This window comes from Monodelphis domestica, chromosome 3 (genome assembly GCF_027887165.1).
Source record: "Monodelphis domestica isolate mMonDom1 chromosome 3, mMonDom1.pri, whole genome shotgun sequence".
In the NCBI taxonomy this organism is placed as follows: domain Eukaryota; kingdom Metazoa; phylum Chordata; class Mammalia; order Didelphimorphia; family Didelphidae; genus Monodelphis; species Monodelphis domestica.
Window position 1 is genome coordinate 229,892,817 of NC_077229.1, and position 26,099 is coordinate 229,918,915.

The window sequence follows — 26,099 nt, forward strand, 5'->3', positions numbered from 1 at the left end:
CAGAGACATTCCTGCCTCATCTAAATCTTCAAAATGTTCAAAGATAGCTTATTTAAATTAATGTCTAACAGTAACCCTAAGGACATAGGCAGATAAGCACTCCTGTCAATAGAAGGGAATTCAATTCTCTCTCTTATGACTGGTTGGGCCTCAACTGGTGTCCTTGGATCCAAGAGGGTAGTCCTCCCATATCAAGTCTAAACAGAGTTGAATGTCATACATCACTTGCTCACCTATCCACAAGAGAGAAGAGAAAGAATTATTGGGCAAAATATAAGAGTCCTGGTATTCCACCTATCAGAGCAGAGCAAATGGCAAAAGGAACACTGGGAAGTATCTAAATGTCCTTTCACTTCTGTCCTTGACCTTACAAGAATCTCTATAACCTATTCCTCAACATCTTTGCCCCAAAAGCAAAAATTGTACATTTTGTATTCTAAGTTCTATGTCTGATTTAATGGGAGTGCATTTTTTTACACTTATCTTCTGTCTTTGAATTGATACTATCAGAAGAGTGGTAAGGGCTAGGAAATTAAGGACTTGCCCAAGGTCACATAGCTAAGAAGTGTTTGAGGCCAATTTCAACACCAGAACTCCCAACTCCAGGCCTGTCTTTCCACTGAGCCACCTAACTACTCCCTTTCTGTCTTCTTTTAAGGGACAACTGGTTTTGAATTGAGGCAGTTCAACTCCATTAAGTAAAAGATGCCTCCTTGATCAGATTGCATGATTTAACTGCTAAGTTCTACCTATTGTTCTGGCTCAAACTGATTAAGGGAAACAAAGGTTCTCTGCTTTGTTCTTTTTACCACCACTACCTTCACCATTCCAAATAAGTAGAAGATAAGGAAGTGGTGATTCAAAATCATAATATTACAAAAGAAGCAAACTGTGCAGGCAAGTTGTTAATAAACTTTAGGTTAGCAATTTATACTTACATAGTATAGTATAGTAGTAGTCTCTCCATAACCGAGGATGACGATTGTCTTTGTGCACTTTCATCTATGATAGATGAGTGTGCACAAAGACACTTGTGCATGAAGGAGATTTAAGTGGAAAAGTCGATGCACAGAGACAGTCCCACTCTCTTGGCATTGGAAGCCTGGGTCCAGTGGCACGAAAAGTCGTTACACCTGGAGATTTCCTCAGCTGCATTGGATGGCCATGTTGTCTTTTATGCTCCAACACGCCCTAAGCACTTCACAGTGCTTTGCTGCGTCGCCCTCTCAGCCGTCGAACCTTCTTATTTATTTCTTCCATCTGTTCAGCCGAAGCAGTCTTCACATGCTGGGTGAGCAAAGCCTCAGTTCACCAGGGGTCTACAACCGACATAGAGACTTTTCCTAAATTACTGAAAATCCAGGTGAATTTTTTTAAGTAATTGGAAAGGAATAATAAACTTGTCTCCCACTAGGACAGTAAATTCAAGTAAATCACTGTATGGATTGTGAAGGAATGCATTAAAATGGTGAGCCATGTACTCTGGAAGATTGGTGATGGTCAAGCATTTGAGCAAAAGAAGAAGCTCTTTGGTTTCTTTTTTTCTAATTGACATGAAAGGGAAACCATCAAAACTGTGTTTAATATTAAAATAAAATTAGGTCTCCTAGTTGTAGTTGAATTTTCATTTGAATGTCTATTTACATTTTTACTCTCTTTTTCTGTCTTCCTCTCTTGAAGGTACCAAGAAATGATCTGAATCAAATTTTCTAAGTATTTTGAAACAGAAGTCTTGAAAATTTCTGTAAATTCTTCCTCACCAAAACATTGTAGAGAATCAAATATTATGTAGATACTGAAAAAATTCAATGCTTTTCATACTGTACAGTTTTGTTTTCAATCAAGGGACTAGACCTAGGATTTTGTTGGCATTGGAAACTCCTGCCTAAGGAAACTCCCTCTGCCAAAAAAGGTCAGCACTTTCCCTACAACTTTAGTCTTAAAGAGTTGCCCGAGGTACTGGGAGCTTTAAACAGCTTGCTTCTGGTCAGAATAAATATTGTGAGAAGCAAAACTCACAACAAATCTTATTGACTCCAAGGCCAATTCTCTATCCACTATAGTAAAGTGCCTTTTTCGGTCATATTATAAGGTAATCAGCTGTCTAGTTAGTAGTAACTAGACTGGCCAGGCCTGGATAAACTTTTAAATATCCAATTTTTGAGTCAAGTAAGTCATTCATTTCCTGTTGTCAGTTCAGTCATGTTAGACTCTTCATGACTCCTTTGGAGCTTTCCTAATAAACATAAAAGAGTGCTTTGCCATTTCCTTCTCCAGCTCATTTTTAGATGAGGAAACTGGAGCAAACATGGTTAAGTGACGCCCACAGTCACATAGCTAACAAGTGGTTGAAGCCAGATTTGAATTGAGAAAGAAGAATCTTCCTAACACTAGACTTTCCACTTTATCCACTGTGTTAACTAGTTGCCTATTTTCAAGAGATTAAATGACCTAATACTAGAACTGTTTTAGTCCCAGGAAATACATGGATATATTGTTCTACACTCATTCCTCATCCTTGAAAATTCAGTTTTCATTTCAAAAAGAGATGTAGACCTAGCAGGCTACTTACAGGCTTCCTGTGGATTACACACACACACACACACACACACACACACACACACACACACACAGAGTGCAAAAGAAAGCATGTTAGAGTTGGCATAAGAAAAAGAAAAGATTTTAACTCTGGATTGATTGAGACCATGGACAAATCATTTAATGTTCTCTGAACAGTGGTTAGCAGAATATCTCATATGTAAAAGGCACTTAATAAATGTGTATCAATTTATTGAGCCTCAATAAAAACACCTGTAATACCATACCGTAGTAATTGTATGAGGTTCAAACTTAATTGTCAATTATTTTGCCACAGCCCTAATCCTGCAAGCCAAGTTTCTTTCCCTTTTTCCAGTTTAACTGCAAAAAGTATTCCGTGTATAAGAAAAATGACTCCATTTTCAGAATTTCATTCTGGCTCCTTTCCCAGTTACTAACAATAATTGATGCTTAGAGAATTTGAATTTAATCACTAAAAAATTATCTGGATAAACATGTAGGGGTTACTTACTATCACTTTAAGAATATTTTATTTCATCCTCTGGCATTGCCTCTCTAGTTACATAGACTCTAAATCACCATATATTCATTATTCATATTGATTAGTCCACACTGTGAAAATAGAACATGAGAAAGGCTGCCACTAGATAGGCTGAGGCACTTTGGCAAATTACAGGAAGTCAGAGGCAAAAGTCACATAGAAGAGGCAGGAATGCGAGTTCCATCACTGGAAGGAAGACAAGGGTTGATGAGAACACAAATCTATGAGAGTATTTGAGTATAAATGATTGATAGTGTGCCAACTTTACTTTTACTCATGGGTAAATTATGGATGAGAGTATTCAGTTGGCATATGGTTTTTGTCAGCATTCATCCTATTTTCACAGTTAATAAGTTTCCATTACTCCTTAAATGGAGCCTCTGACTTGTATATATTTCAGTGATGTCATTAGAAAGTCTGATCCTAATCCTTCATGATTAGTTTTCCTGTGCCAGCCCTCAGCTGGCAGCAGGTCTCCTGATTCAGATGTGATAATGTAATGCAATTCTATAAATGAGTCAGTATATTACTTGAATTAGGCATCAGCTGATTGATATTTCTGCTTATTCTCTGGGAGAAGAATGAAAGGATCCAGGAAAACTTGGAATCATTAAGTTTCATTGCGTATTTGCATTCAAGTATTAGGGGAAAAAACATTTCACTTTATTTCTTCAGAGTAACACAAGTATTAATTCTGTTGTAATTATGGCACTATAATTTTTAAAACAGAAATTGAGAGGTTAATTTCCCAACCAGTTCTTCTAGTATGGAAGCCTTCCTAAATATAATCCTCATTACCAGGATTCATACCATCTGTGGTCACACTTACCAAGTAAGAGATCATAAGACAATCTTTACAGTTTCTTGGTCTCATTTTTTGATGTTCCCTCACAGGCATTCACGAAATCTAGCTTTCTCGTTCGCACCTACAAATAAATCCCCTTTTCAGACTCTGATTACCTGATGCCTAATATAGCAACTTGAACCTTTTGTTCAAGTTTTTCCCCAACTGTTTTGTACAGTGCTAGACATCATGTGTACTTCTTACCGTTAGTCACAAAAAATCCTCTATTGTCATCCACACAAAATTCAAACGACTATAGTAATAACCATGACCTTTAAGCTTCTTTCCCTTTAGAAGAGAACTCTGTTCTCTATCACATCATATTTCACCCTTACCTTCACCTTTTGTTCTTCTGGTTGTTTACTTTTTTGCCTCTCTTTATATTTAGTCATACCTCTTTCACTTGCAAGTCTATTTCCAAGTTTTTTCACATGTAATTCAAAAAATAACTACCCTTATCTCTGGCAAACTAAATCATTTCCTTTTTTATATTTGCCAGTCAGTATCAGTCTCTTGCAAAAGACTTGTTTGGATTAACATCTTTGACTGAGCCTGTTATCCTATGATTCTCCAACCTGTCAGCAGAGGTCCCCACTCTTGTCTATATTTTACTATCAATATATGTTGCATGTATAATGATCATTTTTCCTATAAAAATACTTAATTAAATAGTGACACTGTCCATAATAACTATCACTAAACTGATTTAAGTTCTGAAGCTAAAAATTCCAACATGAAGCAATTAAAAAAGTAAAAAGGAACTCTCCAAATTTGAATCTGCTCCCCAAAGCAGGCTAGATTCCATCCTCATCACTTGATTGAGACTGTGGAATATTGCTGAAGAATCTAAGTCATTCAAAAGGGGAGAACCAAGAAAAAAAGGTGAAGGACAGAATCAAAGCAGGCTTCCACCTCCTAGGTCTAGCCCATTCGGGCTAAGCAGTATTTTACCCATCTTAATCTCACCTCCTGTCCCTGTCACATCCACCATCAGCCTAGTATGCAATCCACCTAAGAACAGCTTACAACCAAAAGACAACCCATATGTCCTCCCATGGAGTCAGTATTGCTTTCGTGCCATCATCCCCCACACTAGACTTTAAAGACCTCATGGTCAGGGAGTACCTTTGTATTTTCAGATAGTGCCATCACTGATATTGTGAACTACTGTATCTCATACACTTCTCAAACATCTCTAGCATGGGAATACTAGTTTTATCAGTCAGTCTTAAGAAATGGCTTCCTCTATTTCATTTTTACATCCTTTCCAAAGTTCCCTTCCTTGTCTTAGCCCCCTTCCCTTCCTGCCATTTGCCAGTGAACAGACTGTTTCCAGATGGTTCAAAAATAAAAGCAAGTCATTCCTTTGATCTGATCATTCTAACCATTTGCCTACACACTATAATAAAAGAATTTTGGCAGGATGAAAATATTGTCAACTGCTAAGATGTCAGGATGCTGAATGAAAAGCACATATAAGCACATGGCAGAGCAAAATACTTTCACCAGTTAGGAAAAATGTGTAGTGCCAATAGTGGCAAAGACTCACATATGAGAAAAAAGCAAATCTATATTAAACTTTGCAATACATTTGCTTTTATCCTCACTCCATTAATTGAGTATACTGAGGAAATGCCAGAATGACTTATAACAGAAAGAAACAAGCAAATCTCAAAGGAATTAATATATTTTTGCTTATGCATAGAATGGTTCTAATTATTGCTATGGGCACTATAAGAAATTAATAAATAAACTTGATTATCACCATCCCAGGAAGTCTCTTTCATCCTACTCATTATTTTAGGTAATTTTGTGTTCATGCACATGAAAGAGACAGTTTAATTCTCTCAGGTACCACACATAATTTGTATACTGAGAAAGATCTAAAGTTCCAGTTAGCTAGCAACCTCCTTTCCCCATTTCCACCGCAGAAGTATATGCTCCTTTCATATTATGTTATAGAATCTTTGAACTGGAATATACTTTTGAGGTCATCCTTTCTAACCTTCTTTCTAGGACCAGAATCATCTTTATACCATGACTGACAGACTCCTTTTCAATACTTCTAGTGATGGTAGATGTCACATTTATTTCTTCCTAAGGCTACAGAACACATTTTTTAATGTCTGTCTTCTATTGAGTCCAAAGTTTCTTCCTTAAGATTTCTATCTATTGGTCCTAATTCTGCTTTCTAAAATAACATAGGATATTTAGAATAAATCTAATTCTTCTAGATGGTGGTACTGTAGATATCGAAGAGAGCTATTCTGCTTCTTTACATTTTCTAGAAATATTCATGCAGTCCATTGATAAGCTGGGATGCTTCCAAAGGAGGGCAACTAGTATGGCAAGTGACTCAAAGATCATACTACATTAATTCAAGAAAATGTTTATATTTAGCCTAGAGAAGAAAAAATCTAGGGGGAAGATAGAGTAGCTGCCCTCAAGTTTTTGAAGGCTATAGGATAGAAGCAGCAGTAGGCTTGTTCTACATGGCCCATGGGAACAGAATGAGGAGCAATGGGTGGAAGATTTGGAGAGGTAAATTTGGGATTCATCTATTTGCTCCAAGGGAAAAGCATTTAATAATTAAAGTTATCCATAAATGAAATGGACTGTCTCTGGGGGAAATACCATTCTACATCTGTAAGGAAAGGCTAGATGACCATAATTTTGTCAAGTATATTGTCAAAATGTTTCTTATTTAGGTCCAAGATAACAATAGTAATAATACCAAATGTCTTCTACAGTAGACATGGGCTAGCATTTATTTGGTGCTTTAATGTTTACAAAACACTTTATAACTATATATATATATATATATGTGTGTGTGTGTGTGTGTGTGTATACATACATATATATATGTATATATATATAAACATTTGATCTCACAACAACCCAGAGAGGTAGGTGCTGTTATTAACTCCATTTTACAGATGTGAAAACTGAGGTAGACAGAGTCAAAGGATATATCCAGTCTCACACAAATAGCAAGTACCTGAGGCTAGATTTGAACTCATGTTCATTTATTAAACATTAAATATCTACCCTGTACCAGGTATTGCACTAAGTTCTGGCATAATACCCTATATACTGTATTATCTAGCTACCTATGGATGAACCAAGAAACTTCAGAGATCCCCTCTAACTCTAAGATTCTGGGAAAATATGTCACATGAGAAATAGAATGTGGCACTAGCCTCTGTAATAGAAATTATGCATAGGAAGGAGTAAGGAACCTATTTTCTTATATAAGAAAATTTTGAGGGGTGATTAGAATTCTTAGTTTCTTTATAAGAACAGAAATGGATTAATATTTAGATTAGTTTAGGGAACATATAATAGAATCTATTCTGTTAGTATTATAAGGGACTGATGATATTCCTAAATATAGCTGGCTCATTTTTCTCTTCTTCCAAAGAATAAATAAAGTTAAGTTGTTAAAGGAAATCTTCCTTAAATGATATAAATTTTAGACCTTTCACTATCTGACTCTCTCCTTTTAAGTGTGCTCGACAGTATCCCCTTTAAAAAGTAGTTTCCCAAACTTAGCATTGAAAATCTAATTCAGCAGACACCATGGTCTCTGGAAAGATGGTTGTGCCTAAAAAAAAATGGAAAATTTTGGAGGAGGGAAAGTTTGGAGGAAGAAGATAATGAGATCCATTTTGATCCATATATTGTTATAAGATGCTGATAGGATATACAAGTAGAAACATCCAGAAGATGTTTGAAAATGGAATTCTAGAGGTATTGTGAAAGGTTATGGCAAGAATCTTTTTAAAATTATATTATAAATATGCATTAATCTCTCCCCTTATCTCTCTATATGCCCCTAAGTAGGGAACCACAAACCAATATACTTGCTAGCATTGGCAAGCAAGGTTTATAAATTAAGGTTTGTAAAGCACTTTCCATATATTGTCACATTTGGTCTTTACAACATTAAATGCTATTATTATCCCCAGTTTATAGATGAGGAAATTGAGACACAGTGAGACAAAGTGACTTGTCCATAGTCACACAGCTAGTAAGTATCTGATGGAGGATTTATCTTTCTGACTCAATTCCAGTGCTCTATCCACCCTAATTGCTTAACTACTTAGTATCTTTGGAGACTCATGATCATATTCCTTGCTAGTATTGTCAGATCTTCCTTATTATTCTGGATCATAGAAGTAGACTCCTAATCTTCCTAGTACTGCCCCTTTTCCAAAATCTTCAATTGTTCCTCATTGTATGCCATCTAAAAGCATCCATTCTCTTTCATCTTGCTTTAAGATCTTCCACAATCAGACTCAAACCTACTTTGATTTCTTACCCAAAGGATATCCCACTACTTACCTTCACATGGTCTGGATGTTAGCCAAACTGCATTATGATACCATTTTGTTCAAAAAGGAATATACTAGGGGCAGCTAGGTAAACATAGTGGATGGAATACCTGCCCTCAAGTCACAAGGACCTGGGTTCTAATCTAGTCTCATACAGTTCCTTGTGTATTACCGTGGGCTCATCACTTAACCGCAATTGATCAGCCTTTGCCACTCTTCTGTTTAAGACAGAAGGTAAATGTTTTTAAAAAAAGTAATATACTCCTTTTTTTTCCTTTTTTGAAACTTTCTCTGGCATTCAAAGTCCAGCTTAGATTGTTCCCTCTCCCTGCCTCCAACATGCATACTGTAGTCAGAAGGAATCTGCCCATCTTCTGATTAATCTTAACACTTTCTTTTCCCACATGCTAACAATATTATAATTCATATCAGAGTCATAGAATGAATGTTAATAGCTAGAAGGGAACTTCAGGATCACTTAGTCTGACCTTTTATTCATATCTATGTTTCCTCTCCTCCATTATTTTTTAATATCTTGTGGGTCAAGGAGAGATCTTAACATCTTTGTCTTTGATCAGACTTACCACCTACCTCAGAGCCTTGCACTTAGTTGACAACAACAAATATTTGGTAAATTGTATGTAATTATATTCAGCTAGGTGGCCCAGCAGATAGAGTACTAAGCCTGAAGTCAGGATTTGTCATCCTGAGTTCAAATCTGACCTCAGACTAGTTGTGTGACCCTGGACAAGTCACTTAACTTTGTTTGCCTCAGTTTCATCATCTGTAAAATGAACTGGAGAAGGTCGTGGCAAACCACTCCAATATCTTTGCCAAGAAAACCCCAAATGGGGTCATGAAGAGTAAGACATAACTGAAACGACTGAACAGTGGATTATCAGATGATGGTGCTACTGCACAATTATCCAGAATTACCCCTCGTGGGGGAAATCTGTAAATCTAGAATAAGATTCAGGTTTATTTGCTTTCTCTTTCTCCTCTGTCACATTATTTTTCATCTGGCTCTCACTAATATCTTAGAACTGGTTTTAATCTCCCTGTGCCTCTTCATAATATTTTTTACTTTAGTTTAATTTCTTAATTACTTCTTCCTTCCTCTGAAGGACCCCTTAATGCTTTCTAATAATCTGAAATGATACTAGATTCTTTTCAAGTTCTCATCTTCTCAAATGAGGAAACCAAACTACATGGAAAATGCCCTCAGGCAGGAAGACAATATAGGATATATCTTGAGGTTTATTGGAATAACAGTTCCTAATCTCCTGGATCTCAAATGGAACTTTGGTCTTTGTGTGTCCCTCCTAAACTGTACATTTTTCCTCCTTTCCCCATTGTCTTTCAGTTCATATAATGCTGAGCTACGAATGAAAATTAATTCCTCCATTTTCCAATCTCAAGCCTTATCTCTTACTACCTTGCAACTTCATAGGATTATATAGATTTATAGCTGAAAAAGACATCACAGGTTATCAAGTAAAAACCCTCATTTCATAGTAAAGGGACTGAGGCCAAGATAGGCTAAGAAATTTGGCCAAAATCACAAAGTAGTAAGGAATAGAATTGAGATTTTAACTCAATGACTCTGAATCCAGCACATTTGTATAGCATCTCTCACTCCCCATTACCTAGGTTGGAGTACTAGGCCTAGAGTCAGGAAGACATGTATTCAAATCTGGATTCAGACACTTACAGACTGAGTGAACCTAGGCAAGTCATTAAATTTCTGTGTGCCTCAGTTTCCTCATATGTAAAATTGAGACAATAATAATAGCGTCTGCCTCATAAGATTATTATGAGAATTAATTGAGATAACTATTTAAATTGCTTAGCATAGTACCTGGCACATAACAGAAATTATGTAAATGCTTATTTTCTTTTCTATTCCTTTTTATGTAAATCTATTATGTAAACAAAATAATTTTTCTGTAGAAATAGCTGTTGTTGCTCAGTTGTTTTCAGTCATGTCTGAAAATTATCATCTGATGATTATCTTCATGGCCCCATTTAAGATTTTCTTGGTAAAGATACTGAGGTGGTTTGCCATTTTCTTCTCCAGTTCATTTTATAAATGAGGTAAATAAGGCAAGCAGTGACTTACCCAGGGTCACATAGCTAATAAATGACTGAAGTCAGATTTGAACTCACAAAGATGAGGCTTCCTGACTTCCAGCCTCGCATTATTCACTGCGCCACTTAGCTGCCACCATACATATTATAGTATATCCTGCTATTGGAAACCATTATGATTGTAGTAAAAAGATGACCAGCTGGAACATTAATTAGTTTTGTGGCCATTGCAAGTCAGTGAACCTCTCTGAGACCGAATGTCCCCATTTTAAAAATGAAGATAAATTTTCATTATCTCAATTCATGAACCTATAGATAAATATTTATTAAGGGCCTACTGTGTGCTCATCAAAAAACAAAAATGAAGCAATCTGTGTATTCAGAGAGCTTGCATTTTCAGGGGAAGCAATATGCATGCATATATGCGGATATAAACAAAATATATTCTTTGTCAAAACAAAGTAATTTCAGGAAGGAGGCACTAGCATTTGGAGAAATTATGACTGTGCTTACGGAGGATGTGGGTTTTGAGCTGAATTTTGAAAGAAGCTTAGAAATACAAAGAGAGGGAGGTAAAGAGTCAATGCATACCTGGCTTAAAGTAGAATAGTTGGGACAGAGACTTGAAGATAGAACATAGGACATTGTATGTCATAAACAGTAAAGGACAGCTGATCAAACTATAGCGTACACACAGGGAAGTAATTTATAATTAGCCTGGAAAGGTTGGGTTGGAACAAATTTGCAAAGGACTATAAATGAGTTTCTATCCAATTCCAGAGGCTAAAATTAATTTACTGGAGTTTATTGGGCAGGAGTACTTGTGCTTTAGGACTATTATGTTGGCCCTTCTGTGGAAGATGTATTGGAAAGGAGAGTCACTTGAGATAGAAAGACCAATTGTGGACCTATTGGAAGTCCAAAAAAGAGGTGATGAAGGTCTCAGTGAGGGTATTGGTCATGTGTGTAGAGACGCAGGAAGAATGAGAAGAATATTGTGGAAGTAAAATTAAAAAAAAAAAAGATGTGGCAACTGATCGGATAAGTGGAGTGAGGATGAGTGAGGAATTGAGAATGACTCCCAAAATATGAAAAAGAGTAACGATGGTGATTCCCTTAACAGAAATAGAGAAGTATGAAATAGAATTGGATTTGGGGGAGAGAAAATGGATTCTATTTTGAACATGCTGAATTTGAGATGTCATATCTATGTATGTGTATACACAAATATGTGTATACAAAGATAGAGACAGAGATAAACAGAAAGAAAGGGATACTAGTTGAGCCAATAAAAACTGATTTGGTCACTGAGAAAGACAATTGAGAGAGAACAGAAGACAGAGTCTTGGAATTTACATAGGACTCAGAACATAGATGGTTATTCAGTAAAAAAGATTTTGAGAAGGCAGAATTACTCAGGTAGAAGAATCAAGAAAAAGTAGCATCACAAAAACCTAGAGAATAGAGTGTATCAAGGAAAAAGAGTGTGGTCAACAGTATCAAATTCCAAAGAGAAGGCAAGAAGGATGAGGAATGAATAAAGGTCATGGATTTGGCAATTAAGGCATCATTATTGAAGAGAGTAGTTTCAATTGACTGATGGAGTCATGATCCAAATTAGAAAAGATTGTGAGCATAAGTGAGAAGAGAGGAAGTAGAGGCAGGAAGTATATGCACCTTTTTTTATTTCAGTTGTGAAAGGGAGGAAACACCAAATGATTGATTAAGTGAATGGCAATGGTAAGTGAGGATTTTTAAAGGATAGAGGCTTCTAATACAGGTCAAGTAAAGATTAAAAATGGTGGAGGGATAGGACATATAAAATAATGATAATTATTTTGTCACATTTGAAATTTGATGCATTGGAATTATTGCTTTGCATTGGTGACTTTTCAATGAAAATTTAAGTGCAGAAATTCACTCACTAGGACACACTGCTGCTGTGTTTCTAATAAAATGAATTTCTTCTACACCTCAAATTTGAATTTCTCCTACTGGTGAAGTATTTTCGAGTGGTACAAGAAATAGTTAAGCACTTTTTAATTGTATATCACCTCTATAGAAGACTGTAAAGTTGTTCAAGTTGCATCCAACTTTTCTTGCCACCATTTGGGTTTTGGGGTTTCTTTTGGCAAAGATCCTGGAGTTGTTTGCCATGTCCTTTTCCATCTCATCTTACAGATAAATAAACTGAAGTAAGCAGAGTTAAGTAACTTGCCCAGGATTACACAGCTAAGGAAGTATTTGAACTCAAGAAGATTAGTTCTCCTGACCTCAGGTCATGTACTCCATTCACAATGCCACCTAGCTACCCATTCTCTGAAACTCTGTCTTCTAAATTCTAGCTTACTTTTAGACATTTTTTAAGCATGCATTATTATTTAAAGTGAATTTTTAGTATCCTTTGGACTTTCCAAACCACTTAATCTTGTCATACAGCTTGTGTCTTAGCATAGTCTAGTGAACATCAGTAAATGTGTCCTGCTCCTCCATCTCCAGAAAGCACTTTTGTGAGATTAACAGAATCTCGATTGGGCAACTGTCCAATGGGGACAAAACTTTGGAGAGAAATAAGTAGGAACTAAGGTCTTTAGCTATTTCATGCCCTGAATAACTCTCAGATGGTACATAGCTTCTTAGTGATGGCTATGGCACTGGAGCTCCCTCACTTGTTTAGATATTTCATGTTTCTGTGTTGGGTGAGAAAGCAAAGAATCAGTGTGCTACTTCAAGAGTATTGGAGTAAGTTCTCTGCCTGTGGTGTATTTAACTAACATTGTTGACATTGAATAAATAAAGAAATCCAAACTTCTTTTGAAATACCTAGAAAATCAATGATATTTCTAAATTAGAAGATTTTTGAAAGGAAGAACATAGTTCCTCCCCTGCTTAAAGAATATTGTGGCTCAAGTTGAGCATATTAATGCCATTATTTAGGCTATTATATGAGAAAACAAGTAAGATTAATTCAAAGGAATTGTTTGATAGGATAGAGAACATATAATCCAAAAATAAGAAATATTTCTGTTTAGAATCATTTAGGAATATACAGTTAGAAGTAATTAATTTCAAACATACATATATATTTATTTGAACCATAACGTCCTGCTTCCCCTATAACGCCTTTGAATTAGAGTACACTTATTGAAATTGAGGGCCTGAGAAGAATTTATACTCTTGCTAGAAAAGCAAAAGCCTGTCTTAATAAATGAAATTAGGTGTTAATTCTGGGTTTGCACTGAGAGAAAAGAGAAAGGTTCACACATATAACATATATCCAAAAAAATTAAAGGATATTTCATATAGTTAACTGAAGCAGGAGACTCAAAGTGAGCTGGCATACTCCCATCTGAATTACAAGATTGGTGTAGTAATTCAAATTTGACTTTCCAGATCTTCCTTTTGGTTTAGGAAAAAATCCTTATGTGTCAGAGAAGTTCCTTCATTTGGGGGAGTTCCATGATGATGATTTCTAGTAAAACAAGTTCTCATCTGTTATCTCTTCTTCCAAATCTATGCTTTGGAATTTTTGAGCACAGTAATTGGTTGAGGGGGATACGTTTATGAAAGTGGCTTGTTCTTGAACTATTCAAGGCTGGCTAACAAGGACTACACATGGAGAACTTTGCCTTTAATACCAGGTGCCATGGAACCATCTGGTCTTGGACAGATACTTTATCTATTGTCTTATTACTGGGAACAGAGTTTGGTTTTAATAGTGAAAGCAAAAGAAGCAAGAGGCAATTAATACTTAAAGGATAAGTGCCAAGTGATATGAAGCCAAATCCTGCTACATAATTTTATTTCTTTAGCTACTTTTCCAGAAAAAAGGTGAATTATCCCCTCAAGGAAAAATCAAAGATCTTTTGGTAGCACTTAGGTTATTTTTCCTTCTTGGGATGCTTCATGTGAAATGCTAACTCAGATTCCACAGAGGTGAAGGTATGAACTTCCATGCACAAAGGTAATAGCAGGGGAATAAAGGTTTGAGTTATTAATTAAGCAATATTGATTCATTTACAATCTTCAGAGCAAGAAAGGGCAGAACTTACCGTGCTTTTGTGTATATGCATAATAAGGATGGGTCATATCATAGAGAATGTACATCAGACATTATGAGAAAGATTACAGCAGTGATAGCTTAAAAGACCTCAGAAACACCCTATACAGAGAACCACCATAAGGCATCAAGAAGTATTAGCCCTCATTTTAAGGATGTTGAAATTAAGCCTTGGCGAAATTATGTGAACTAAAAGTCACATAACTGGTAAAAAGCAGAGCTGAGATTAACTTGAACCCAAGTCTCCTCACTCAAACACAGTATTTCATCTACTTAACCACCATCATATTTCCCAAAAGGAAGCCTCAATCACATGGCTCACTCCAAAAACAGATGAAATGCTACTGGAAAACTGAATTTTGACTATATTCAGAAAACTTCTCTTTGGCCTTTGAAAGTTATATGAGTTAAACACATTGTTTCACTTCGGAATCTAGCATTTTGAATTTGGGAAATTGTATTATTTATATAGATACTGAGTAGTTTATAGGATGACTATATTGGGTTATTGTGTTTCAAAAGAAACCACTACATTTCTAACATTGTGTTCCATCAAACATTTGGATTTTCTTTTGGTCATTGATTCACTAAGGAAGCTAATTTTTCAAGCTTTTTTTCCTCAATGTCATCTCACCACCTGCAATGAAGTAGTATTTCAAGAATGTTTAAATGGTGACACTGCATAATATATCAAAGTTAAGCTCACACAAATGAGAAACTTAAAAAAAAGGGGGGGGGGGGACTTCCCTGACTGTCAAAAGACTTGTATGTCCTATAGTTACTACTTTCCATGGGATAGGACACTGACCTTGGAGTCAAGAAGACCCAGTTTGAAATATTGCCACAGGCACTTACTAGCAGAGAGATTGATTTAACCTTCTTGGGCCGCATTTTCATCAACTTAAAAATGAAGAGGTTGGGCTTGATGACCTCTAAAATGCCTCTTCACTCTAAATTTATGAGCTTTTTTTAGTAAAAATCTATATTTAAAGTTTCAAGTTTCTACAAAACAGAGTGAAGCTAAAAAGGTTTTATAAATTGGTTTGTTTTTGACCTATATGTTTGACTAATTATTGATATTCCTAAAACATAGGTCTAACCTATGGCCTAACCATGTCCATCCCTTGCTCCCTGAAAGAAGCTGAGGCAGGAAATTAGCAAAAAAAAGTCATTGTCTCCACTGTCAAAATCTTTTTGCCTTTGTTATGTATATCTGCCAACAACAAAACATCAAAGTCTTCTTTTATTTAGCTCCATCTCCCACTGTAGTTCTGTCTGGGCATTTATATAGGGTGTTTGTTTATTTATTAATCCCTTGCCTTCTATCTTGGAAGTAAAACTAAGTATTGGAAAGAAGAAGAGCTGTAGGTTAGGCAATTGGGATTAAGTGACTTGTCCAAGGCTAGGAGGTATCTGAGGTTACATTTGAACCCAGGACCTCCCATCTTTAGGCCTGGCTCTCAATCTATTGGGCCATGTAGCTGCCCCACATTCATATAGTAGTCCGATTTAGAGAGGGCTGTCCTTAGAACAACTCTATGAGGTTGTTGGTATAAATATTAATAGACCCACTTTACAGAGATATTAGATTCTTTACACATGATCATTCTTTTAGAAAAGATACTGAGGACAAATAATTTGATGTTTTACAATAAAAAAGAGACACCATAGTAGAGAGTATAAAAAGGTCTTTTCCTGATATCACCTGCAGAGAGAGAGCCCTAAACTCTTTGTGGGTTATACATGGCAAAGACCCATAATGAGCACATTAGTACATCTTTTATGCATATTCTATGGTCCATATTAGTCCTTATTTCTTTCTTTTCTTTCTCCTCATTTCTCTCCATTTCCTACTACCTATGAAATGAAATATCTACCTCTTTCTACTTTACTAAAGATAATTCATGGGATCTTACTGATTGAGGGCTAAAGTATCTGGCAAATAGGTAACCACTAATCACAATTGCTCAAAAGAGCTATAATATACAAATAGAATATACATAAATACTTGCTTTAGGACCATTTTTTAAAAAACAGTGCCTTTTGGAGAGGTAGCTACTATGGAAGAGTATCTCATTTGGTATTGGGGTCAAATGGGTTTGAATACTGTTTCTGAGCTTTACTACCTGTGTGACCTTGAATGAGTAATAACTTCCCTAGACTTCACCTTCCTCCATCTTTAAATTGAAGTGTTGGACTAGATGTCCTCTATGATTTTACAGAAAGATGTTGACAAGTATCACACTGAATAAGGTGTGACTGAATTTTTAGCTTCATTTGTGAAATCATAAAAGATCACAGAGCCATCAAACACATCTTTCAACATGTGATTTTTTTGTTACAGGATGCTGAAACAAATGTGGGGCAGATAGAAAATAAGCGAACTACTATGATTCAAGAACTTCCTCAGGAAACCCCAGAAGACAATGATGTGTTTGGTATGTAACACCAGGAACTAGAAAATGGAGGATATCTAGAATAAATGCACACAATATTTGATTACACTCTCATTTATCTGTCATGTGTTTAGAGGTACATGAGAATATTATGTATAAAATACTGTGTAAACCCATAGAGAGGTACCCATGGCTTTAGTAGTCAAGATAACCTGTTTAGTGTACTTAGAATTTTTGTGGTCATTATAATTGTTTCTCTGAGCATGTTTCTTTATATTATAGGAATTGGTTGGTTTTTCAGAAAAACTGGCATTTCTCATAAAAATGAGCAAATGAGGAAGTAAAAATACCCCAAAGTGTTTCACTTTTGTTAACTTTGACTTTTCATTATGAAAAAATGATCAGAAACAGTTTTAAAAGAAAAGTTCTTTTTCCCCCCTTAGCCAATGTTCTAAAATCTAAATTCTAAAATCTAAATGTTCTAAAAATCTAAGACTTTAAGGTATTGCCAGAATAATGAGTGAATGCAAATAGGTAGCAGGCTAAAATCACTAAAATCTGCTTTTCTTTATCCAAGGTCAGTCTGATTGATTGAATATTTATGTTTTACGTAACTGCTGAGCAAATATTATTTTTACCTCCCACCCTCACCCTCCACCCCATTCTCATTGCTTCTTTATAAAATTGTCTTTTTGTACTCAACTTCTTACCAGGTCTTATTATGATGGGAATCTACTTGTATCTCTTCTTCCTCTTTCCATTCTTTTGTTCCTACACACACACACACACACACACACACACACACACACACACACACACCTCTCTTTCCTTTTTCTACAGAAGACTTTTAGTTTTTCATTATTTTAAGACCCCTATAAAAATAAACATGGATCCAAAGACCCAAACCAAAGCAAGAATGAAATACAGATGGCCCTAACGGAAATCAGATAGTAAGCACAAAACAAATACAATACAAACCTGTCTGATTTTTATTTTATTTGTATTGAATTCCACAGTAATTTGATTAACAACTCTAAGAATAATGTATGTGTAAACTTAATGTTTTTATATGCTAGAAGCAGTGGGCTTAATGAAAAGAGAGCTAAAGTTAAGGGAGATATTGCTCCAGATCCCATCCATGAGGTACCAGTTGTGATGCAGCAGAACTCTTCTAAGCATCAGTTTTCTCAGCTGTAAAATAGGTATAAGAATTCCTACTATACCTGCCTCACTGTGTGGTTGTGACAATCAAATGAGATAAGGAGTACAAAGTACTCTTGAACCTTTAAGTTCAGAAATATCCATTATTATTAGAGATTTATAGAAGGAGAGCTGGAGGAAGGAGAAGAATCTAGGAGTGATTGCATTGTTTGTACTGATAAAGAACAGCAGAGTCAAATCAGACTATGTGAACTAAATAGAATTTCTGTGGACTCCATGATCCTTAAGAACAACTCTATTTGCAAATTTTCTCTAGATTTCTTTCCAATTCTTATCTATCCAGGCTGATTATAGATGGGCTTTTATGACATTCTCATAAGATTATGACGAAGAAATAGCAAAAAGTATATGTAAATCATTTAGTTTTTATATATTGTGGGTAAAAGTGATTTTACAATAATTTTAGCCAGCCTTCTATCATCCTTCAAAGAAATTCCATCTTACCCTTGATGCTGGAGTATTGGCAGAAAGTATGAGGATTGTTCCCAAGCTTAATAGCACAGTGTCTGGCCTTTTTTTATTGTAAAGTCATTTTTCAGTTGTGTCCAACTTCTTGACCCTATTTGGGGTTTTCTTGGCAAAGATACTGGCATGGTTTGTCATTTCCTTCAACAGATAATTTTATAGATAAGGAAACTGGGGCAAACAGAGTTAAGTGACTTGCCCAGGGTCACAATTAACAAGTTTCTGAGGCCAGATTTGAGCTCAAGAAGATCAATCTTCTTAATCAAAGAGGCCTAGAACTCTGTCCACTGTACCAACCAACTGCTTACTTAGCACATAATAGGTGTTTAATAGATTTTTGATTGATTATTGGTAGTCTTATAGAATTGATGTGAGTGAAGCAGAGAATCTGTTGTAATTTGATTGGCTTTTGACTCATTTAAAAAAATGAAATAGTGGTTGATAGCCCTCCAAACAGTCATTAACCTTTCTGGGATGAACATTCAAGACACAGGATATCACCAAGGCAGCTAGATGGCATAATGGATAGAACGGTAACTAGAAATATGACATGATTTCAGTTCCTTCCTGAGACTCTTAACAAATGTGTAGCCTAGGACAAATCTCTTTGCTTCTCCTAACCTCAAGTTCCTCATCTCTTAAACTGGAAAAGGTGATAATAGCACCAGCCTCATAGGGTGATTGTGTGGAGTAAAGCAGATAATAGTTGTAAAGTGCTTTCTTTTGCAAACCTTAAAGCACTATGTAAATGTTTGTGATTAGCTAGTACCATCCATATCAGTGTATACAAATGAACTTTAAAACTGGGGGACAAGAATATTTAAGACACATTCTTTCTTCAGGAAAAACAATATTATATAAGCTTATTTCTAGCATTTCTTATTGTTAAATTTATTTGTGGTTGAGATTGAAATATATTAATTAGATAGTCACCAGGGATTTAATTTCTAAATCCCAAAATGAGTTACTAAAGTAAATGGAATTTATGGTAGTTTATTTACAATAGAGGGAAGATATTAGGGAAGAGATAAAGGGGGAGGGGGAGGGAGGGAGGGAGGGAGAGAGAGAGAGAGAGAGCGAGAGAGAGCGAGAGAGAGCGAGAGAGAGCGAGAGAGAGCGAGAGCGAGAGAGAGCGAGAGAGAGCGAGAGAGAGCGCGAGTGCGAGAGAGCGAGAGAGCGAGAGAGCGAGCGCGCTCTGGCTTCCTCTGATACCAGATAGAATTTCTAAATCCTGGCCAGGGGAAAAATTTCTCACAAAAACGATGGGCCTAAAAGGCAGGGTCACTAAGTCAGCCTTTCACTCACCAATGGAGACTGTCTAAAAGAAAAAGCAGTCTGAGGTCTCCTGCATGAGTTCCAGAGGTCCAGTTCCTCCAGGCCAACTCGGAGGCCAAGAACTCTTGGATCTCCTCAAATGGAATCTCGAATCAAATATATCTTCTTCTGGCCTCTGATCCTCTTTTTAAAGATCTTTTTCTTTTGTGTCACCTCCCCTAAATTTCACATCTACCAATCACATCGGAAGCTTCTCTCCAAGACTGCCCACTCTTTACGTCATACCTTCTTTGGTTAGATTATACCTTTTTTTGGTTACTTAACACCTTTTTTGGTTAGTTCACCTTTTGTAGTTAACAACTTTTTGTAGTTAAAATGTCAAATACTGAGTTACCACCTTTTGGGGATTAAAATCTAAAAATAGATTGTGGATTACAATGCAATCTTCCCAATAAAGGAAGAGCTAATTACCTTCATTGTTACAATCAGGGGATTACAATTTAATCTTCAAATAAAGGAAGAGCTAAGTATCTTCATTGTTACAATCAGGAGATAGCTAAATCTAGTCTTCACACTTATATAACTGGAAATATGAGAGAAGCATAGCAAATTGAACTGCTCTCTAAGTTATCCCTTTCTAAGCAACATTTTTTTTCTTCACAAGTAAATGATCATAGACTCCCCTAGCTTAAGTATGACTGAATAGGACTTAGAACAGGAATTCTGTAATACAAAGCAGATGCATTTCCTGTGACCTAATATAACCTTTCCATCTGTTAATGGTACCACATTCCTCTCAGATACTCAGTCTAACAACTTTGGAATCATTTAGTCATTTTTGAACCTACCCAGTTTTAGCCAGAAGTGGGGAAAGCGGGAATAAAGATTTATTAAGCTCTTACTCTCTACTAGGCATTTTGTTAAGCACTTTACAAAATAGCTAAAATACTTAACAGTTACATAGCACTGACTATGTGCTAAGCATTGTGCTAAACCACTTTACAATTATTATCTCCTTTAATCCTCACAACAGCCATGGAAAGTATTTAATTATATATTATATATATCCATATATATTCTGTATATGCACATAAATACATGTGTATATACAAATGCACATATGCAGACATGCACAAATATATCATTTAATCCTCCTAAAAATCCTTAGAGGTAGGTATTATTATCATTCCCATTTTACAGTTGAGAAACTTGAGGCAGACTGGTTAAGTGACTAACCCAGCATCACAGTTTCTCAGAAACCTTAGTTCAACCCTCTCCTTGTGTGATGATGAAAGTGAGGTCCAAGAATAGTGAAATGATGTACCCAAGGAAACTCAATAGCAAGTAGCAGAGCCTGCCTGGAATTTGAATGGAGAACCTCTGAATCCAAATTTGATTTTTTTTTTCATTATGCTATTCTGTCTCCTGGCAGCTATATGATGCAGTGAATAGAGTTCCAGGTCTGGAGTCAGAATGATTACTCTTTCTGACTTCAAATCTGGCCTCAGACAGTTACTGGTCCTATGATCTTAGATAAGCCACTTAACACTGTTTGCCTCAATTTCCTTATCTGTAAAATGAGCTGGAGGAGGAAATGTCAAACCACTTCAGTATCCTTGCCAAAAAAACAACCCCAAATGCGGTCATGCAGAGTGAGACACAACTCAAATTCAACAACAAGAAGAGCGCAATGTATCCAGACGTATAGTTAGTTGAATAGATTGTTGATTCTGAGTCTACATTGTCTCCTGAATTCATCCTTTCCTCTCAATTCCCACTGTTACCAACCCTAGTCCAGGCCTTCATATCTTCTCATCTAGGCTACTATAATCACCTCCCAAAATAGTTTTTGCTGCCTCTAGATCTAGAATTCTCCAGTTGATGTTTCAATTCTAAATAATAATCTTCCCTTTCCCAGTTCTCTGATCATACTACTATTCTATTCAAAGACTTTCAGTGCTTACCAAATCTAGTATAAACTCCTGTTGTCTGAATTCAATCACTACTTTCCTTTATATAATCTATATTTCAGCCAGACTGGACAGGAAGAATGGTGTTGCCCTTGACAGTAACAGGGAATTTAGGAGAGTACAAGAAGAGAAAAGATAATGAGCTCTACAAGAAGCCTTTCCCAATCTCTGCTATTTCTATTCCCTTCCCTCTTTTCATTATTTCCTCTTTATTGTGTTTGTAGCATTTTTGTGTGCTTATCAACTTGTCTACAAAACTTGGAGCTCCTTGAAAGCAGGGGCTGTCTTTTGCCCTCCCCCCTCACCTTTTTTTTTTGCCTCTAGCACTTAGTGCAATGCCTGACACCTAACAGATATTTAATAAATGTTTATTAACAGACTAAATACTCTCATCCTGCCCTTTCTCATCTCCTTTGGGCTTCATGGTTTTCTTACATTTGGAATCTCACCTTGTTGAGGTCTGTGTTCCTCTAAGACCATGAAAGTTATACTAACACCATGATATTGTTTTGAATCGTTAGAAAGAAAAACTTTGAATGCTCCAAATAACCCAGATAACAATGTTTTTACCAAGTTTTGTAGAACCATGTTGTCTTGCTATAATCTGGTTATCTTGTTTAAGAAACACAAATCCTTGGCAGCTTTGGAAAACAGGTAATACAAAATACTTATTCTAAGGGGAGAAATGGTGTTTTCCACCATACTTTCAAACGATTCAGATAATTGAAAGATTTTTAATATTATGTATTTTACTTCAACCATTTTACTTCCTAGGTTTTCTATAGTAACTTTAATCCTCCATCCCATCCTCCTCACTGCCCCTAATTAGTGGTGTGCCTTTGGAAGCTTGCTTAATCTCTTATTTCCACATCTATAGAATGAAAGGATTGGAGAAGATCTTCTCTAAGGCTCCTTTCAGAACTATTATTCTAAAATTCTATTATTCTAAGTAATTTTAATCATCCCTCAAATCACATTTATAGAAATATCAAATATATCCAACAGGGGGAACCACTGCCCTCTTCAAAGAATCAGTGAAACTTCCTCAGAGTAGTTACCAATTTTTCTTTCAAAGCTAAGAACTGAAAAAATAAAAGTGTTAACTGTGTTTTGGGTCCCACAAAATGAACCCAGTGTTGCCATTTAAATTTTATTCTAATCATATGAAAGTAATCTCTGTAACTTTGGTATAATGGAAAGAGCATTCAAGAGTTAGGGAGTCTTGGTTCAAATCTTATCGCTAGGGTTTCCTTATATGTGTTAACTAACTTTAGGTAAGTGAACCTTAATTTCCTTATTTATAAAATGAGAAAGTTGAACTAGACAGCTTCTGAGATCTTTTCTGACTCTAAATCCATGAACACTCTCTGTAAATCATTCATGTGTTTTCTAAGGACAAAAGTATAGTTGGAGCAATTACTAAATGTTTTTCAGCTCATTTTAATGGAACAATGGTACTATAATTATTTTTCTACTTCAATTTTTACATATCAAGGGTACATTTGTGGAGCACTGCTTATAATCTGATAACTGTATTTTAAGACAATTGTGTTTGTTTGAAACTTATCCAACAACAAATTCATTATGTGTGATAAGTTTAGTTCTACCACACAACATACTGGAATATTCTGGTTTATTCTATTGCCTACATCTTGAGCTAGAAGTTTCACAACAAACAGTAAATACCTTTCTACATAACGGAACACTAAAAAATACTTCTGTTACTTAGCATTTAACTTTAATTCTTTTTTTAAGTGATAACATAGCTTTGCTTTAAAAAAAATGTATATGTGTCTACTCACTACAAGAAATGGAAATCCTGAGTCAGCCAGGATGGTGCCATACAGATAGGCATCACTAGACTAGATCTGACCTCGTTGCCTATTCCTTGAATCCTAGTACATGCTACATGTCTACCCCAGGACTAATAACTACACCCAGAAATCCTTACCACACACTCACATGTGCACACCCCATGTACCAAAAAGATGATGATGATAAAAGGTGCAGAGACACAGAAGAAAGCAGAGCAAATAAATACTGCATTATTCTTACCTACTCCATTGCTAGAACACAATCCTTACAATTCTTTCTCATTTCATCCAGTGAAACTTAGATGCTCTTCCACCACCAAGTAGAGACTGATTTGATCCAAGAGATACTCTAGTAGTGCTTTCCGTTTGTTATCTGGCTCCTTTAAATGCCCCAATGGCCATACCATTGCCATCAATTAACAGTTGTTTCAGCTGTTTCCTGGAGTGCTTGTTCTTTTTAAGAGTTTCCCATATATAATGTGAGATGTCACCTGTACCCTTCTTCACCCTGACTCTAGCTACTTTTCTATCCCCACTGTTGCACTGAAAAAAAAAGTTTCTTTTATAATGCGCCCTAAGATATTTAAATATTATGTCATTCTAGGCTTTCTGAACACACAGGAATTGATTTTTTGTAATCAAACTTCAGGTGTTCAGTAAATCATTTTCAGAAGCCACAGCTACTTTGAATTTTGCTCAGATACAAATTGAGAACAAATTAAGGAGTATAGGGTTATCTGTCCTTTTAATAAGTCTTGACACTTAAGTGTTCTACTTATACCTAAAGCTTGAGAGGCAAGTATGAGTCAATAGCCTAATCACTAAAACAGCAAATAGGACAATGATATATATAAATAGATATAATCCCCCCAATAATCAAGTCTTATATATATATATATATATATATATATATATATATATATATATATATATATATATATATATATATATATATATATATATCCCTCACCTTCTATCTTGGAATGAATATTAAGTGTTGGCTCCAAGGCAGAAGATCAGACCAGGCTGGGCAATTGGGGTTGAGTGACTTGCTTAGGAGCACACAGCTAGGAAGTGTCTGAGGACAGATATGAACCCAGGACCTTCCATATCTAGGCCTGACTCAATCCACTGAGCCACCCAGCTGCCCCTCATCATATCTTTCTAAAGAATTATGCCTTGAAGATCAGTCTCTATCTCAGAGGATAGTGGTTGATCTGGGGACTACAGCAGCTAAATCTACAATGTCAGACATAGTCACTTTTCCGATTGATTTGGCAAAGCTATTTGTTTTTATCTTTTCATTTTTTGTTATACTGGTCAATAAGAGATGGAAGACTGCTATAACAGGAAATAGCTGATATACAACAAAAGGCATCCAAATTCTTTTTTAAAAAACGTATATGCCTGACTTAGATCCCAACTTTGGGGAGGTGGGGATAATAGTGTATGGTGGAAAGCAATAAAAATTTTTAGAGAAGCAGATAGGGTAATAAAAAACAAATTAGACTTGGAGTCAGAAGACCTGAATTAAAGACCCAATTGTCACAAATCCCAGAACTTTAAAAGAGACATAATGAAACTTAAAATGCCAGCCTCACAGGATTGTATGAGGTTCAACAGAATGTATATGGTTCCTTTTAAAAAACTTACACCAATGCAAACTTGTAGTTTGCTTTCTTGTGGTAGTTTGCTTCCTTGTGGAAACATCTCCAAAATTATAGTGGAAGTTGGTAGAAAGATAGCATTATATATATATATATACATATATATATATATATGTGTGTATGTATGTATATATCTTCATATGTAAGTTTTAAGGTTATACCTAATAAAACAGATTAAGATTCTAAACTTAATTTAATGAAAATAGCTAGCTGCACAAATTATTAGCTTTCCTATTGTAAATTACATTCCAAATAAATACTTCCATATTATAATATCAGAAATTTAGAAGAAAAACAAACTTATCAGTGTCTTAGATTATAAAAAGCAGTATTTTTAATTCAAGTGGTATCTATCTTTCTCTTTTGTTAACTGGAACAATGAAGAGATATATTTAAATTCATCAGTGAAAGGATTAACTTTCCACACTATGGATAAGAGGGGATCAGAGTTGGCATTTCCATAAGTGGTCAGACTGCAGTATTATTGCTGAGCTTTCTATCCGAGGAGAAGTTCTTTGAACTCCATATTCCTTTCCCATTCCCTTTTGAAATGAGGAACAAGATGGTCTGACTTAACTGGTTGACAAACAAATATATTCTATTCTCCCTCTCCTGTTTCTATGTTCCTTTGAGTTTTGTGGATGCTATCCTTACTTCAGTCTCTTTTTGTCTCTCAAATATCATTGAATGCTTGCTTACTTACTTTTGATGGATTCTGTGGCTATTATCCCAGAACCGAGATTGTAGAAGTCCTTTCTTCCAAAACTAAACTTCAAACAATGACTTTTTTAAAAAGACCTAAGCAATTTATTAAAATATCTACCATAGTACAGTGGGCATAACATCTCCAAAAATTCTTTACCCT

The 26,099-nt window shown here is 35.7% G+C and overlaps 1 protein-coding gene across 9 annotated transcripts in view; it reads left to right on the forward strand.

Moving 5' to 3' along the window:
- The window catches only part of MBP (myelin basic protein), a 266,252-nt gene that overhangs the window by 129,982 nt on the left and 110,171 nt on the right, over nt 1–26,099 (forward strand). For all 9 annotated transcript variants that reach the window (XM_056823552.1, XM_016431730.2, XM_056823556.1 and 6 more), the window contains one exon: nt 16,771–16,864. In XM_056823552.1, coding sequence (XP_056679530.1) covers nt 16,771–16,864 — 94 coding nt within the window. The remainder of the gene's footprint in view (nt 1–16,770; nt 16,865–26,099) is intronic.